The sequence below is a fragment of the Mauremys reevesii genome, linkage group 9, assembly GCF_016161935.1.
Source record: "Mauremys reevesii isolate NIE-2019 linkage group 9, ASM1616193v1, whole genome shotgun sequence".
NCBI classification, from domain to species: Eukaryota; Metazoa; Chordata; order Testudines; family Geoemydidae; genus Mauremys; species Mauremys reevesii.
The window spans coordinates 54,770,378-54,786,885 of NC_052631.1; the positions used below are offsets into that span (position 1 = coordinate 54,770,378).

The 16,508-nt window shown below is 41.8% G+C and overlaps 1 protein-coding gene and 1 long non-coding RNA gene across 7 annotated transcripts in view; one reads left to right on the forward strand and one right to left on the reverse strand.

Annotated features, from left to right (window-relative positions):
- The window catches only part of LOC120371640, a 36,741-nt gene extending 29,361 nt beyond the window's left edge, over positions 1-7,380 (forward strand). Inside the window, exon 3 of the long non-coding RNA XR_005584505.1 lies at positions 7,091-7,380. This is a non-coding gene — a long non-coding RNA (uncharacterized LOC120371640). The remainder of the gene's footprint in view (positions 1-7,090) is intronic.
- Positions 1-16,508, reverse strand: part of ING5 (inhibitor of growth family member 5) — a 34,334-nt gene that overhangs the window by 3,348 nt on the left and 14,478 nt on the right. For 5 of the 6 annotated variants that reach the window (XM_039487584.1, XM_039487586.1, XM_039487585.1 and 2 more), the window contains 6 exons: positions 15,527-15,598; positions 13,206-13,372; positions 10,723-10,834; positions 7,387-7,480; positions 6,000-6,135; positions 1,206-1,267 (listed from right to left, as the gene is read on the reverse strand). In XM_039487584.1, coding sequence (XP_039343518.1) covers positions 1,206-1,267; positions 6,000-6,135; positions 7,387-7,480; positions 10,723-10,834; positions 13,206-13,372; positions 15,527-15,598 — 643 coding nt within the window. Of the gene's footprint in view, positions 1-1,201; positions 1,268-5,999; positions 6,136-7,386; positions 7,481-10,722; positions 10,835-13,205; positions 13,373-15,526; positions 15,599-16,508 lie in introns of those variants that run through there. The other variant, XM_039487590.1, reaches the window with a different exon arrangement.

Sequence of the window (16,508 nt, forward strand, 5' to 3'; positions counted from 1 at the left end):
TAAGGTTCAACAGATAAATATTTTGCATAGGAGCTCTTCACTATTTTGGAGAAGGAAATAAACTCCACTATATGGATGTCAATTTCTTTTGTTGATGCTGTAATATTACAGAGCACAAATATGGGGGAAAGACATTTCATTGAGATGGGTCCAGGAAATTTGAACAACTAGCAAAGGAGCTGTGGTGTTTGGAGGGTGAAAGTGGCAGAAGGGGGGTCCTCAGTCCCATTTTAAAACAAAGCTGGTTTTAGTTATCTGAACAGAAAAAAACTGAATTTTTTTATGTGTGAAAGATACCTCCTTGCTGTAACTTGTATGTTCTTAAAAAAAATAGATGAACCAGATAAATTACCCCTTCTCTTTGAGGTGAGACCCCACATGGAAAAAAACAGCCTGATGGAAAAAAATCTCATAAAAGTTACAAGCTCCCAAAGACAGGGGGAAAGTACAAACAAAGTCGCCCAATTTTAACAATAGCACTGCAGTTGCTACTCAGTGATATAGTAGATATACTATGCAGGAATGTGATGTACATACAGCTGCGCAAATACATGTTAACTGTTCTGATTAGGCTGATATCTTGTAAACGCTTGCAACCAGAAATATCTTGTTAAGGCCTTATTCTAATAGCTGGTCTACACTAATGCTGTAAGTCAATCTAAGTTACACTAGTTCAGTTACGTAAATCACGTGACCAAAAGCCACATAACTTAGGTTGACTCACAGCGGCGGTTACACCACGGTATGTCCATGGCAGACACTCTCCCAATCTTCCACCTCGGGAGGAGGTTGAGCACAGATGTCGACGGGACAGTGCTCTCTCATTGACTTAGTGCGTCTTCACCAGACTCACTAAATTGACACTGCTGCATCGACTGCAGCGATGCCGATTTAGCCGGTAGCATAGATATGGCCTAAGCCTATTAAAATCTATCGGAGTTTTGTCATAGACTTCAATAGACGCAGCCTTTAGAGATGAGAATAGACACATCCAGACAAATACAATTCTCTTACAACGTATGTTACAAGTCTGCATCTAGTCCTCTTGAGGTCCCTTTCAGTTCTATGATTCTATGGTTTCTATATTAGTGAGAACAAAATTCATGCACCAAGATTGGTTAAGATGTCAGAATTTAATTTTTTCCTGATTGGAGAGAAGCAGTCAAGAAGAGACTCAACAAACAGAACCTGTGCCTCCTACTTACCATTTTCCTTTTGGTTTTGTGGTGAGGTCCACACAAGCGAAGTGAAACCACTCAATTGGACACTGCAGTTCAGGAAAAAAGAAAGAAGAGAAACACTTATAAAACTAGGAAAGGATGGCCTACTAATGCAGGTTATCTCATCAGATGTATTTGTGCTGTGAAGTTATGCAGGGCACTGTAAGAACAGATATCCAGAGTGTACCTTCAAAAAATATAAGCCACGGCTGAAAGGGACCTTAAAAAATTTAAACCCAATCCCCTGCACGGTGGCAGGACCAAATAAACCTAAACCATCCTTAACAGGTGTTTGTCTAACTTGTTTTTAAAAGCTTCCAATGATGGGGACTCCATGACCTCCCTTGGAAGCCTATTCCTCATAGTCCAGGTTTTCTAAACCTCTTATCATTTTTGTTGCTCTCCTCTGGACTCTCTCCAGTTTGTCCTTTTCTTTCTGAAGGTGTGGGGCCCACAGCTGGACACAGTACTGCATCTACGATCTCACTAGTGCCAAGTAGAGTATGACAATTACCTCCCATGTCTTACATACAACACTACTGTTAATACAGCCCAAAATATTAGCCTTTTTCACAACTGCATCATCACACTGTTGACTCATATTCAATTTGCGATTGACTATAACCCTGATTTTTTTCATCAGTACTACCACCTAGCCAGTTATTCCCCATTTTGCAGTTGTGCATTTTATTTTTCCTTCTGAATTGAAGTATTTTGCACTTGTCTTTATTGAATTTCATCTTACTGAATTCAAACCAATTCTCCAATTTGTCAAAGTCATTTTGAATTTTAAACCTGTCTTCCAAAATTATTACAAACCCACCCCACTCCAAACTTGGTGTCATCTGCAAATATTATAAGCATACCCTCCACTCCATTACCCAAGTCATTAATGAAAATATTGAAGAGAATCAGACCAGGATGGACACCTGCTGGATCCCATTAGATTCACCCTCCCATTTGATAGCAAACCACTGATAACTACTCTTTGAATATGATCTTTCAACTAGTTGTGCACCCACCTTATAGTAATTTCATCTAGACCACATATCCTTAGTTTGCTTATGAGAATGATGTATGGAACTGTACCAAAGCCTTACTAAAATGAAGATATAACACATCTACTGCTTCCCCCCATCCACTATGTCAGCAATCCTATCAAAGAAAGAAATTACGTTGGTTTGGCATGATTTGTTCTTGACAAATCCATGCTGACTATTTCTTATGACCCTATTATACACCAGGTGATTACAAACTGATTGTTTAATAATTTGCTCAGTACTTTTTCAGATACTGCAGTTAGGCTAACTGGTCTATAATTCTCTGGGTCCTCATTCCTCTTTTTAAAAATAGGTACTATGTTTGCCCTTCTCCAGTCTTCTTGGACCTTTCCCATCCTCCAGGAGTTCTCAAACATAATTGGTAATGGCTCTGAGATTGCTTCAGCTAGCTCCTTAAGTACCCTAGGATGAATTTCATCAGGCTTTGGTGACCTGGAAGGGTATGTGCTGTTTAGGAAAGACCGATGCAAAGGTAAAGGTGGGGGAGTAGCACTGTATATCAATAATGAGGTAAAATGTAATGAGATAACTAGCACTGCAATGGACAATACAGAGTCTGTTTGGGCAATGGTCACATTGGGGAAGAAAACTACCAGAGCCTCACCCAGGATAGTGATTGGGGTGTGCTATAGACCGCCAGGATCTAGCTTAGAGATGGATAGAGAGCTCTTTAATGTTTTTAAGGAGGTAAACAGTAATAGGAACTGCTTGATCATGGGGGACTTTAACTTCCCGGATATAGATTGGGAAACAAATGCTAGTAATAATAATAGGGCTCAGCTTTTCCTAGACGTGATAGCTAATGAATTCCTTCATCAAGTGGTTGCTGAACCGACGAGGGGGGATGCCATTTTAGATTTGATTTTGGTGAGTAACGAGGACCTTGTTGAGGACATTGTTGTAGGGGACAACCTTGGCTCGAGTGATCATGAGCTAATTCGTTTCCAAATAAATGGGAGGATAATCAATAGTGCATCTGAGACTAGGGTGTATGATTTCAAAAGGGCTAATTTTACTAAATTAAGGCGACTAGTTAGGGAAGTGGACTGGGCTAACATATTTAGGGATCTAAGGGCAGATGACGCCTGGGGTTACTTCAGGTTGAAGTTGCAGGAGTTGTCAGAGGCATGTATCCCGAGAAGGGGGAAACGGCTCATAGGTAGCAGTTTTAGACCGAGCTGGATGAGCAAGCGTCTTAGAGGGGTCATTAAGAAAAAACAGAAAGCGTACCAGGAGTGGAAAATGGGAGGGATCAGCAAGGACACCTACCTTATTGAGGTCAGAGGGTGCAGGGAAGCTGTGAGAAAGGCAAAGCGACGAGGGGAGATGGACCTAGCGAAGGGGATTAAAACCAATAGCAAACGGTTTTTTAGCCATATAAATAGGAAGAAAACCAAGAAAGAAGAAGTGGGACCGCTTAAAACTTTAAACGGAGTGGAGATTAGGGATAATCTTGGAATGGCACAATATCTGAACGAATACTTTGCCTCGGTCTTTAATGAGGCTAATGAAGGGCTAAGGAATAGTGATAGAGGGACCGATGGGAATGAAGATATGGGGGTAGACATTACAGTATCTGAGGTAGAAGCCAAACTTGAACAGCTTAACGGAAGTAAATCGGGGGGCCCGGATAATCTTCATCCTAGAATATTAAGGGAATTGGCGAGGGATATTGCTAGCCCGTTAGCGATAATCTTTAATAAATCCCTAAATTCGGGGATTGTACCGACTGACTAGAGATTAGCTAATGTAGTTCCTATATTCAAGAAGGGGAAAAAAAGTGACCCGGGGAATTATAGGCCTGTTAGTCTAACATCTGTAGTATGCAAAGTCATGGAAAAAATCTTAAAAGAGAGAGTGGTTCCGGAGCATGAGGCCGATGGCAACTGGGATAGATTACAGCATGGATTTACAAAAGGTAGATCGTGCCAAACCAACTTGATCTCCTTCTTTGAGAGAGTAACAGATTTTTTAGACAAGGGAAATGCGGTGGATCTAATATATCTGGATTTCAGTAAGGCGTTTGATACGGTACCGCATGAAGAATTACTGGTTAAATTGGAAAAGATGGGGATCGAAATGAAAATCCAGAGGTGGATAAGGAGCTGGTTAAAGGGGAGACTGCAGAGGGTAGTATTGAAGGGGAACTGTCCGGTTGGAGGGGTTACCAGTGGAGTTCCTCAAGGCTCGGTTTTGGGTCCGATTTTATTCAATCTATTTATTGCTGACCTGGGAACCAAGAGTAGGAGTGGGCTGATAAAGTTTGCGGATGACACCAAGTTGGGGGGTATTGTCAATTTGGAAGAGGATCGGGATATTCTCCAGGGAGATTTAGATGACCTTGTAAACTGGAGTATTAGTAACAGGATGAAATTCAATAGTGAGAAGTGTAAGGTTATGCATTTAGGGATGTCTAACAAGAACTTTAGTTATAAGCTGGGGACGCACCAGTTGGAAGTAACGGAGGAGGAGAAGGACCTAGGAGTCCTGGTTGATCGCAGGATGACTATGAGTAGGCAATGTGATGTGGCCGTTAAAAAAGCTAATGCGGTCTTGGGTTGCATTAGGCGAGGTATTTCTAGTAGGGATAAGGAGGTGCTAGTCCCATTATATAAGGCGTTGGTGAGACCTCATTTGGAGTATTGTGTGCAGTTTTGGTCTCCCATGTTTAAGAAGGATGAATTCAAACTAGAACAGGTACAAAGAAGGGCCACTAGAATGATCCGAGGAATGGAAGGCCTTTCGTATGAAAGGAGACTTGAGGAGCTCGGTTTGTTTTCCTTAACCAAAAGAAGGATAAGAGGAGATATGATTACACTCTTTAAATATATCAGAGGGATAAATACCAGGGAAGGAGAGGAATTATTTCAGCTCAGTGCTAATGTGGACACGAGGACAAACGGATATAAACTGTCAGTCAGGAAATTCAGGCTTGAAATTAGACGAAGGTTTCTAACCATCAGGGGAGTGCAATACTGGAACAGCCTACCGAGGGAAACAGTGGGGGTGAAGGACCTCCATGACTTTAAGATTAAGCTAGATAAGTTTATGGAGGGGATGGTATGATAGGATAACGGGCTTAGTCAATAGGTCAATTAAGTGCCACACTGGTAAATAGTACAATGGGTCAATGGTATGATATAACCTTTTCCAGAGGGTTTGGCTGGAGAGTCTTGCCCGCATGCTCGGGGTCCAGCTGACCGCCATATTTGGGGTCGGGAAGGAATTTTCCTCCAGGGAAGATTGGCAATGGCCCTGGAGGTCTTTCGCCTTCCTCCGAAGCATGGGGCAGGGGTCGCTTGCTAAGAGTGGGTGGATCGGCTTATGTGGCCTGCATCTTGCAGGAGGTCAGACTAGATGATCATAATGGTCCCTTCTGATCTTGAATTCTATGATTCTATGACCTGAATACATCCAACTTAGCTAAATAGTTTTTAACCTGTTCTATCCCTATTTTGCCCTGCATGCCTTCCCCTTGGTTGTCAATATTAATTGTGTTGAGTATCTGGTCATCATTAACCTTTTTAGTGAAGAATAAAGCAAAACAGGCATTAAGCAGCTCAGCTTTCTAGATGTCCTCAATTATTAGTTCCCTTTCCCTGCTAAGTAGAGGACCTACACTTTCTTTTTTCTTTCCCTTGCTCCTAATGTATTTAAAGAACCTCTTCTTATTGCATTTTATGTCCTTTGCAAGGTATAACTCATCTTGGGCACTTACATCGGGATTGTCACAGCCAATCATTTCTCCATAGGACACCTGGTGGCACAAGCAATATGTGGGCTCATTGGGATCCACTGGCATGTCTAGGACATCCGAGGGGTGAACAGACAGGATGGTATCAGCAAACTCAGAACTGTGGAGGAAACAATACTATTGAATGTTAAGTGAGAGCAAATTACTTTTGCTCATTTATAACTGTATATTTCATAGATAACTAGTTTCACTTGAAAATTTAGCTTTAAATATATCTTAAGCTTAAAATCAATTATGAAGGTTTAGAAAATATATTCATTAAAAATATAAATAGATTTGGATAATTCTGAGCATTGGTCAAAACAAAATTATATGAGGTTTAATGTAAAGAATAATTTGCAGCATACAATACATACAAATAAAGGGAGTACTATTTAGATAGCAATGATAAGTATAGCAAAACTGCATTGATGACCAACTAGAAACAACAGGAATGTGACAAGAATCGATCCTTTTCAGTAGTAGCTTAAAAATCATATTTCTATCAGAAAATTTTGAACTCTGGTTTCAAGTAACAGCCAAGATTGCTACACCTGAAAGAATGTAATATTCCTCTATTTTTCCAGTTTATTTATTTGTGCATTTGGAAGCACTTTGCATATAAATCAGTTTCTTCCTTGCTGAAAACACCATTATAGACATTAACAGGAGCAATATAAGCCTTATAATTTTTTAAAATAATATTTTTATGATACCACGCAGTGCTGTTTAAGGATGCCTTATAAGAAACTGGAATTATTTCTGTCATTGCTTTCAAAATATTCAAATTGACAGTGTCCTGTTAATTACAGCATATGAAAAGTAGACCTGAGATTCTTTCCTGCTTGCTTCAAGAGACTGGATTAGGTGACTCAAGATTATTTAGGATACCTACCCTATGATGTAGAACACCAGGAAATGATTCCAAGAATGCCCCAGGATTTCTGGGAGAGTGATGCAACATCACAATATACCTCAGAATGAGCAGGTCACCATTATCTGCAAGCCAGCTCAGTGTAAACTAATACAAATGGCCACACACAAAAATGCTAAGCTACTTTTCTTTACGTTTGCAGAAAGCAACAGAGACTGCATTCCTGCCACCTCAGATACAGATACTGTTCCAGCCATATTAACTCCTTGCTCAGTGTATGAGAACTTAATAATGCAAAGATATCTTGACACTGGTGCCAGGGGAAAGCATGAAGACAGGACATATTTAAAATGCAGTCTGAGTAGAAGAATGGTCTGGGAATACAAATTGTTGAGCTGGAAGTGTCATCAAAAGGACCAGGAAGGTTTCACTTAGTATTTTATAAATTTACAAAGCTTTTCCATAAAGCCACAAAAGCTGTGACTGTTTGTCTCTTACCCTCCTTTTAGTTTTTTCTTCTTTGGAGTATCTTCTTCAGATGTTCGCCTGCCTCGACCCCGGGAGCCTCTCTTGTCCTTTTGACTTCGTCCCTCTGAAAGCCAAAATTATTTCAAATTAAGGGCACCCCAGAAAAAACATTGTGTCTGTTACAGCTCCATTTTGTTTCTTACAGCTGTCCCCTTACTCCATTTTGTTTTTGTTCTCCTCCTGTGGCCGCCCCTCCCTGGCTGTTAAGTTGTTTACCAGGGCCACTGCCCTTCTCAAAGTGAGGGCCCCTTAAGTTGTTTAACAAGAGCCATTGCCCTTCTCAAAGGGACGGCCACTTGTGCTGCGTGCTAAGTGGGACCACTGCCCTGTTCGAAGGGTTAGTCCTGTTATCACCTTGTTAAATCTGGGCTTGGTATATGGTAGGCAATGTCCAGAGCTGCAAGACGAATTGTGTTTTTAGGATCCTGGGCATGAGTCATAGACCTCATGTGCTTTTGAGTCACCTATTGCACAGGACTCTGCCCAGGCATGTCTCTGTGGTTACCTGCAGTTTTTCCCTGCCTTCTCTCCCTGTAAGAAGGGGAACCAATCAGAGTTACTGGCGGGAAGCTGCCTGAGTTTGCCTTTATAACCAGACATTTTCTGATCAAACATCAGAAAGGTTCCTGCATTGCTGCCTGGTCTGATCAGCCAGGGGTTCTGGGGGTCCTTTCTCTGCTCTCGTTTTATTTTTGAGCGTACTCCCATTTTTAACCCCCCCCCACGAAGAACGAATTGCTGCCTGAGAGATCTCCTGATTATCTAGACCGTACCGAGCCTTCTGATGTTCTTGCTGCTTCTGCCTCTGCTGCTGCCTTGGGGACTGGTAAGAATCCCTCTGTGAAACTTTCTATACTTTTATTTTATTATTTTAGCTGCTGGCTCTGTCTCCTCAGCACACAGACTCAAGCTAAACCTTGGTCTGTGTCTTAAAACCTCTCAAACTCCGTGGCACTTTGCCACTAAAAATAAGTCTGTGCCTCTGCTAAGCTCTGCTCCTGTGGGTTTTGCCTTGGGCTCACTGCTTTCAGCTGTATCCACTGCGGTAGCCACCATCCCTTGGCTTCCTTGGGGGCTGCCTTGGGAGCTGTATCCTTGGCACATACCACTCTGCCCTCTGTAACTTCCCCATAGCATAAGGTGCACCATAGGTTTTGTTTTTTTAGTTTAATAAGTCATAGTTTGTTAAGATTGTAAAGCTTGTAAGTCTCACCTGCCTTGCTATAGTTCGTTGTTTTGTTGCTCCATATAGTTGCTTGTTCTAGTTTTGCTTAGAATTGTGATATTTGTTGTTTTCCCTAGTCGTTGGTTAAGATAGATTTAAAAAGTCGTTGCCTGGTTGTATTCTGTACCTGTTTTGTTACTTTGTATAAGCTGCTTGTCATTTTATATAAGTTTGATTAAGTTAGAGGATAGATAAGGTTTTTTGCTGCTTTTTCCCCCGCTCCAATCTCCCCCTCTGTGTACTTCTCCGTGTCTCCCTGTCCCAAACCCCTTGCTGCTTTTCCGCCCCCCCGCATCTGCATCACCCTCTGAACTTCCCAAACCCCTTGCTGCTTTTTCCCCCCACGTCTGCATCACCCTCTGAACTTCCCAGACCCCTTGCTGCTCCCCCCCCCCAACACTGCTCCGTTGTCCTTACCTCGTAGGGCTTCAGAGTCTCTCGCTGCTTGCAGCTGCACCTCTCATCAGTCGCCTCTAATCATTCACCCCCCCACCCCTCCTGTTTCTTGACCCAGCCGTTGGGTACACTCTTGCCATCACAGCCTCACAAATTAAGTCTAATAATTTCACTTATCACCCATATTGTATTATTGTACTGTGATTCACATTTTACTTCCACCTTTCTGATATACTTTGTATTTGCATTGATACCATTGTGTTACATTATGTATAAAGCCACTAACCACTTAATACATTCTATCTAAGATTGTTGACCATTCTATATAGAAGCTACCATTTTATTTTGCATCTCTTTTTGGTATGTTTTACATTCCACACTGTATCTAGAGTTGTTCCTATATAAAGTTGAGTTGCTTATTAACTGTACTGCATCCCATTGTGCTAAACCCCACTTACTGTACCCCACTGTTAGAACTCCCTACACTGTTCAATAAGAAACCCCCCCACCATCATTGTCTATTGTAAACACCCTATACACCCCATCCCATTGTATTTCATTGTTAAATTCCCACCACTTCCTTTTTCCTTTAATAAAGAAATTAATTGGCACCCCACTCGTGTGGTAATTGCTCCCCAAGATCCCATATACCTGCAGGCAGGGACACATTGGATGCTTTTATCTGTGCTCCTATTATTTTAAACTTCTGTTCTGCAGACTCTTTATGTACAAGGCTCTTTGGATATTAAAAATATGTATAATTTACACATACTATATCACACACAGTGTCAACTTCTGTTCTGGTTTGCAACTTGTTCAGCCTCATAACACAAGTCAATAGAGTTGCACAGGAGTCACCTGGAACTTGGCTGGTATTGTATATTCAAGGAACCGTTTAGTAAAAGAGTGCTTTAAAAATACACTCAACATCTTCCCATCCAAGGACTGTGCATTATTAATCAGGGTGCAACATACACATGCCATCACCAGCACCCACCAAACAGACTTCAAAACCATGTCCTCAGCAATTTAAAGGAAAGATCAGTTGTACAGTGTTCATTGTTTACTGTATTTTATTTGGATTTTTGCCATTTAAAATTTCTAATCTATATTAAACGCATTTTCCTTTAACTCTTAAAATGTCCTATTGTCATCAGGTTACATTGGACTCTTAAATTAGAAATAAAATCCTAACTTTATTTTAATCAATATTTTTTCTTAATGAGAAAATCATCCTCTCCCACCCCAATGTCTTTTACTTCTCAAGGCAAGGCACAGCTGAGGCAAAGTTTGTTCAACTCAGAATAGATGTTTTAAAGATGTTTTTAGTTTCAAAATTTTAAGAGCTTTGTAGCAGTGCTTATAACCAGTGACTTAGAGAAAGGACTATTTCAGGATATGCTGACTCAGCGAGGCAAGGGACCAGCTTCCAGCAAGAACAGTTAAGAGGGCTCTAAACTAGATTATTTCTTCCTCTGCCCACCAAATGGTGGCACCTTGTCAAAATTACCTAAACCTTTTAAAAGCATTAAATAAAATAAAAAAACACACACACCAAAGCTTCAAAAAAAAGTTATGTCTGCTCCATCACAGCCCTTCTGTCCTACACTGGATATGCATATTTACAGCAAGGTTTTCCAGCACTGAGTGAGATGGTGTGGTCACATTAAAAATAACTCACGCACTTTTCAGGCCTCGACCTCCAGGGCTTTCAAAGTCACTGCCTTCCAACTTATCCTTCAGATCTGCTTCAAATCGTGCCAAGTCTGCATCCAGCCGTCGGATGTGTTTATCCACCTGCATGGGAGAGAAACTACATGGCTGAAAAAAACTTCAACCAACCCACCAAAAAAATCCCAGTTATTCTAGCAGGTGGGACTCTAACAGTTCAGGGCACACTGAGGCAACTCACCCTTACTAATCATGTCCTTCCTGATGAGGTTCAACAAGGACAAGTGCAGAGTCCTGCACTTAGGACGGAAGAATCCCAGGCACTGCTACAGACTAGGGACCGAATGGCTAGGCACCTGTTGTGCAGAAAAGGACCTAGGGGTTACAGTGGACCAGAAGCTGGATATGAGTCGACAGTGTGCCCTTGTTGCCAAGGCTAACTGCATTTTGAGCTGTATAAGTAGGGGCATTGCCAGCAGATCAAGGGAAGTGATTATTCCCCTCTATTCAACATTGGTGAGGCCTCATCTGGAGTACTGTGTCCAGTTTTGGGCCCCACACTACAAGAAGGATGGGGAAAAATTGGAAAGAGTCCAGCAGAGGGCACCAAAAATGATTAGGGGGCTGGAGCACATGACTTATGAGGAGAGGCTGAGGGAACTGGGACTGTTTAGTCTGCACAAGAGAAGAATGAGGGGGGATTTGATAGCTGCTTTCAACTACCTGAAAGAGTTCCAAAGAGGATGGAACTAGGCTGTTCTCAGTGGTGGAAGAGGACAGAATAAGAAGCAATTGTCTCAAGTTACAGTGGGGGAGGTTTAGGTTGGATATTAGGAAAAAACTTTTTCACTATGAGGGTGGTGAAGCACTGGAATGGGTTACCTAGGGAGGTGGTGAAATCTTCCTTCCTTAGAGGTTTTTACAGTCAGGCTTGACAAAGCTGGGATGATTTAGTTGGGGATTGGTCCTGCTTTGAGCAGGGGGTTGGACTAGATGACCTCCTGAGGTCCCTTCCAACCCTGAGATTCTGTGTTTCCTTGGATTGATACGCGGGTATACTTTACAATAAAGGGTCTGTTATAAATTATTTATAATAGGTTAATAAAGTATTAATAGCTGTTATAAACATGTTGCAGACATGAGTAGTATGTGTTATAGATGGTTCAAAGCACGTCGGTGGAAAGTGTTATCACAGATGGCTGTAAGCCCTAGTAAAAGCAAACAATTAATTAAACATTTAATAATCATGTACTAACTCTTTATGAACTATTTATAAATGAAGCATCAATACAGAGTGTGACAACAGTTTTTAAATAAAAATAATCACCTAATAAAATATTACTACTAGAGGAGGATTGAATGGCATGATGGGTTGGAATCAAACTTGCCAAGATGATAGCATTTGAAAGTTAGTACTGACACCTGTTCTGCGGTCTATGTGAAATTGGGCTGGTCTCACTCCAGTCCCTATGGGCAGGTGTCTTCATCACAAGAGACATTGGTAGCAATTTCTGAAAAGAGGTCAGAGTCAAATGGGCTGGTGAACAACTTGCTTGCCTTTAGGGATGATCATTCTAACATCAGGGCTAAGGCATAATATTGGAGTGACAAGAGAAAACTCTGCCTGTGCTGTGGATGAAGAGAGGACTCCAGTGCCATCAATAACAGCACTTATTTAAAACCCCCAAGAATACTACACCACTAATACTGGGGGACTGCACAGCTCAGGGGATTTGTAATGGGACAGAGTCTTTCAATTCTGGTTTATTAATTCAAAACTGAATGAAGTCAGCAAGGATCAGAAGTTGTTACTATTAATCAGCCTCAAATGAGTTCTGGCTTGATTCCAAAACTAGTGAACATACTTCAAGAGCCACCACCTCAACTGACATCGTATTTGGCACTCTAAGCCAGTACTGGGAACAAAGATTAAGAATTAACTACTTTCCTATCTCACCCGCCAGGTCAAGGTTGAGGCAGAAGGCTGGGATAGTGCAGGAAAGCTTACATTCATGCTCTCTGTGCATATCTGTCCTATGGACTCATCTAGATACTAAAGTAATGATAGACACTTTTCCTTAATCCTTCATATTCCCTGGACTTTACCAACAGCATCTTTGATGTGAACTCAACAAATGCAACAGGAAACAGCAAAGAATGGGAGCAATTTCAAGTTGCTGGTGCTATATTACACTGCAGATGGGCAGTACAAATCACAGCAGTGACTAACAAACCATACAGCTGTGGGGTACTCACAATGGAAGTTTGTTTGACACACAACCTAACAGAACAAAAGGAAAACTGGAGTTTTCTTGGTAAGACAATGGTAAAACAGAAAATAATGTGTCTTAACGGAACTACTGCTCTGTCAGTAACAGTGTCAACCCAAATATAGATACTTCAGCAAAAAACCCAAAAGCTCCTTCTTAGTTTATGATTACACTTGCAAGAATCTCACTGATCACATAATCACAGCATATGTGCACTTAATTCTCACCATCTCATAGGTCTGCATGGCTAGCTGCACTTTGTCATCACTGTACTCTTTACATTTACAATAAGCATTCTGAATCTTCTGGAGGTACTCCACCCGCTGCTCTGGCAACAAGTGCTTCACTGTTGAAATGTACTCTGCTGCAAGGCTGTCAATTTCTGCTTTCTTATCTGAAAAGAAAACAGGCAGTACAATTACATGAGAATTAATTTAATAAATGAAATACTTTCTAGCTAGTGACTGTACTTACCTTATGATCCCAATTACCATAGTGCCTGAACCCCTTCAAAAACTAATGTATGTATCCTTTTTAGGAAATCACAAAAAAGATTCACCCTACCCCAGATCTGATACTGCACTCAGCAGTTTTCACCAGTGCAATTCCACTGACCTCAGTGGAGCTACTCTTGATTTACACTGGTGTGAGATCAGAACTGAACTCACTGACTCCAGTTCATGGGTTTCAACATTTCTTCAGCTTCATTCTGAGTGTGAGAATTTGCTAACTTCTGTGCTGCCATCTCCCTTTCCTTCCAATGCCATTTCAACAGAAAGGAAACTCATTTGGCAATAACAGTCATACACTGTTTGAAAGCTCACATCCAAAAGTTAAACATGAATGTCTCACAAGATATGCAATATTCTACTACTTTGCCATCAGGTTACACATACTTTCCCTCCTCTGTTGTGATGACATCCATGCAGTGTTCACTCCAGTTTTATAGGGTATATTTATATATGGACAGACACTAGAAGAAGCTACCGTATATACTCATTCATAAGCTGAATTTTTTTAGTAATAAAGGGAAGCATCAGAGAAGGAGGTTGGCTTATGAACTGGTATAGAGAGGGAGAGGTGGGACACAGCCACTTCCCCCAACAGAGGCAGCACAGCCAGCAAAGCCAGAAGGGAAGAGGCAGGGCCAGAGTCTCTCTGCTTCTGGCCAAGCTGCTCTCCCCTCAGCCTCCGAAGCAGCTGCAGCTCTGGGGCTGGCAAGCCACAGCTGTGCCTCCCCCAGCCCCCCAAGCAGGCTGTGGCCACACTGCCCGGCCCACCAGAACACACTGCGGCCATGTTGCCTGGCCCAGCCTGCTGGAACATGCGGTGGCCGCACCACCCGGTCTGGCCCACCGGAGCAGGCTGCGGCTGTGCTGCCCACCCTGCCGGAGCAGCTCCAGCCAGGCCAGAGGCATCCTCCCTTGGCCCTCCCCAGATAAGGTGGGAAGGGATGAGATGGGGAGAGTGTGGGGGTCCCAGGCTAGGGGTGGGGTCCTGTGGGGGGTGGTCACAGGGGTTACCCCAGCTTCTCCCCCCAAAAAAATTTCCCCACCAATTGCTGTCCTGGCCCGTCAGGGTAAGCATCTGGTGCGCTGGGACACTTTGTTTACTTAGGTTTACCTCCATGCCTGCGGACGCTCAAGGTAAACAAACCATCTTGGCCCACCAGCGGCTTATCCTGATGGCCCCGGAGCCAAAGTTTGCTGACCCCTGAATTATAGGATTGGCTTATGAACAGGTCATAAAAATTTTCCATTTTTACTTATCCATCTTGGGAGGGTGGGCTTACAAACAAACCGGCTTATGATTGAGTGTATATGGTACTTATATGTGATCTCCAAAAGTATAAATGCTGCCACCTGAATCTATCACAAAATAAAATGTTGTAGAATAAAGATTAAGAAAGACCCTCTATATGTAGTGAGGCATTGCTACTGGAACAATTTGATAATAAACACGGATATAATTGGTTAAAAAAATCAATCTATAATAGAAGTTAATTGGTTTGATTTATTGACTAGAGCAGGGGTAGGCAACCTATGGCATATGTGCCGAAGGCGGCATGCGAGCTGATTCTCAGTGGCACTCACACTGCCTGGGTCCTGGCCACCGGTTCGGGAGGCTCGGCATTATAATTTAATTTTAAATGAAGCTTCTTAAACATTTTAAAACCTTATTTACTTTACATACAACAATAGTTTAGTTATATATTATAGACTCAGAAAGAGACCTTCTGAAAACGTTAAAATGTATTACCGGCACGCAAAACCTTAAATTAGAGTGAATAAATGAAGACTCGGCACAGCACTTCTGAAAGGTTGCCAACCCCTGGACTAGAGCATGGAAAGAAGGAGAGTATAAGTTCTCACATTTACTGTGTGAGTACATTAGCATTTGTACTTTTACAGCTTAGGTAAATCTTGTCTCCAAAGCCAAAGCTTTGCTCTTCCATACCTCATAGTCATGCCAAACCCCAGTGGGATTGTTATGATCCTTCAGATGAAGGCTCTCTATTCTGACTGCTTACTGGAATACCTTAGCATACCTTCTGTTCTTTGATCCAGTTCACGCATCAGCTGGAAGTTCCTTCGCAAATCACAGGGCAGGTTTTCAATACCTGAAACAAAAAGGCACAGAGATTGTAGTCCATCCTCCCCTCCACTAAAGTATGAATTGTCATCTCTGATACAGAACACTGATCGGATGCCCATCATGTATAACAAAAAGGAGCGACACCCACCACCTAGTGATACACAGTTATGAAGATAACTAGCCACAATATTGATGATAACCATACATGTTTACTGAGAGACAGAAGTTTCTATGGAGCTTGCTGTGCTCTCAAGAATCTAAGATTTTGGTTAAAATAAACATAAATAAAATGAAGATTCTAACCCTTCCTATTGCAAAGAAAGCCTTGACAATGTGAAGGCCCTGATCCTGCAATGATTAACACATGCATAACTTTACACCCCATGAATAGTCCCACTGAAATCAACAGAGCTACTTCCAGTGCACAAAATTAAGCCTGTGAATAAATCTCTGCAGGATTGGGGACAGTGGTTACAATCAGTAACATGTTTATTTAATTTCAGTCTGTTTGGCATAAGATTACTTAGACACAAGGAAAGTGGGCACTCCCCCATGCATCAAGGATAGTAATGCCATGATTCAGGGTGCCTCAATTTTTGGCTACCCAACTTGTGAAAATTTAGGCCTAATTTTAAGAGACGCTGAGCATCCAAAGCTCCCATTGACTTAACTGGAAAAAATGGGGAGTGTTCAGCACTTCTGAAAGTCAAGTCCAAGGTGGATACCTAAAGATAGAGGTAACCAAAATCATAGGCCACTTTTGAAAATGTTCAAATGGATTACATTTATATTACTAGAAAATCTTAAAATTCACCTGGATAAATGGAACTGCAATGTGAAATTGCCAACTGGGTTGGGAAACATAACTCTTGCTCAGTCTTGACACCCCAAGACTTTGATGCAGCCAAGAATTTGACAATACTTTTGTCTGTCCA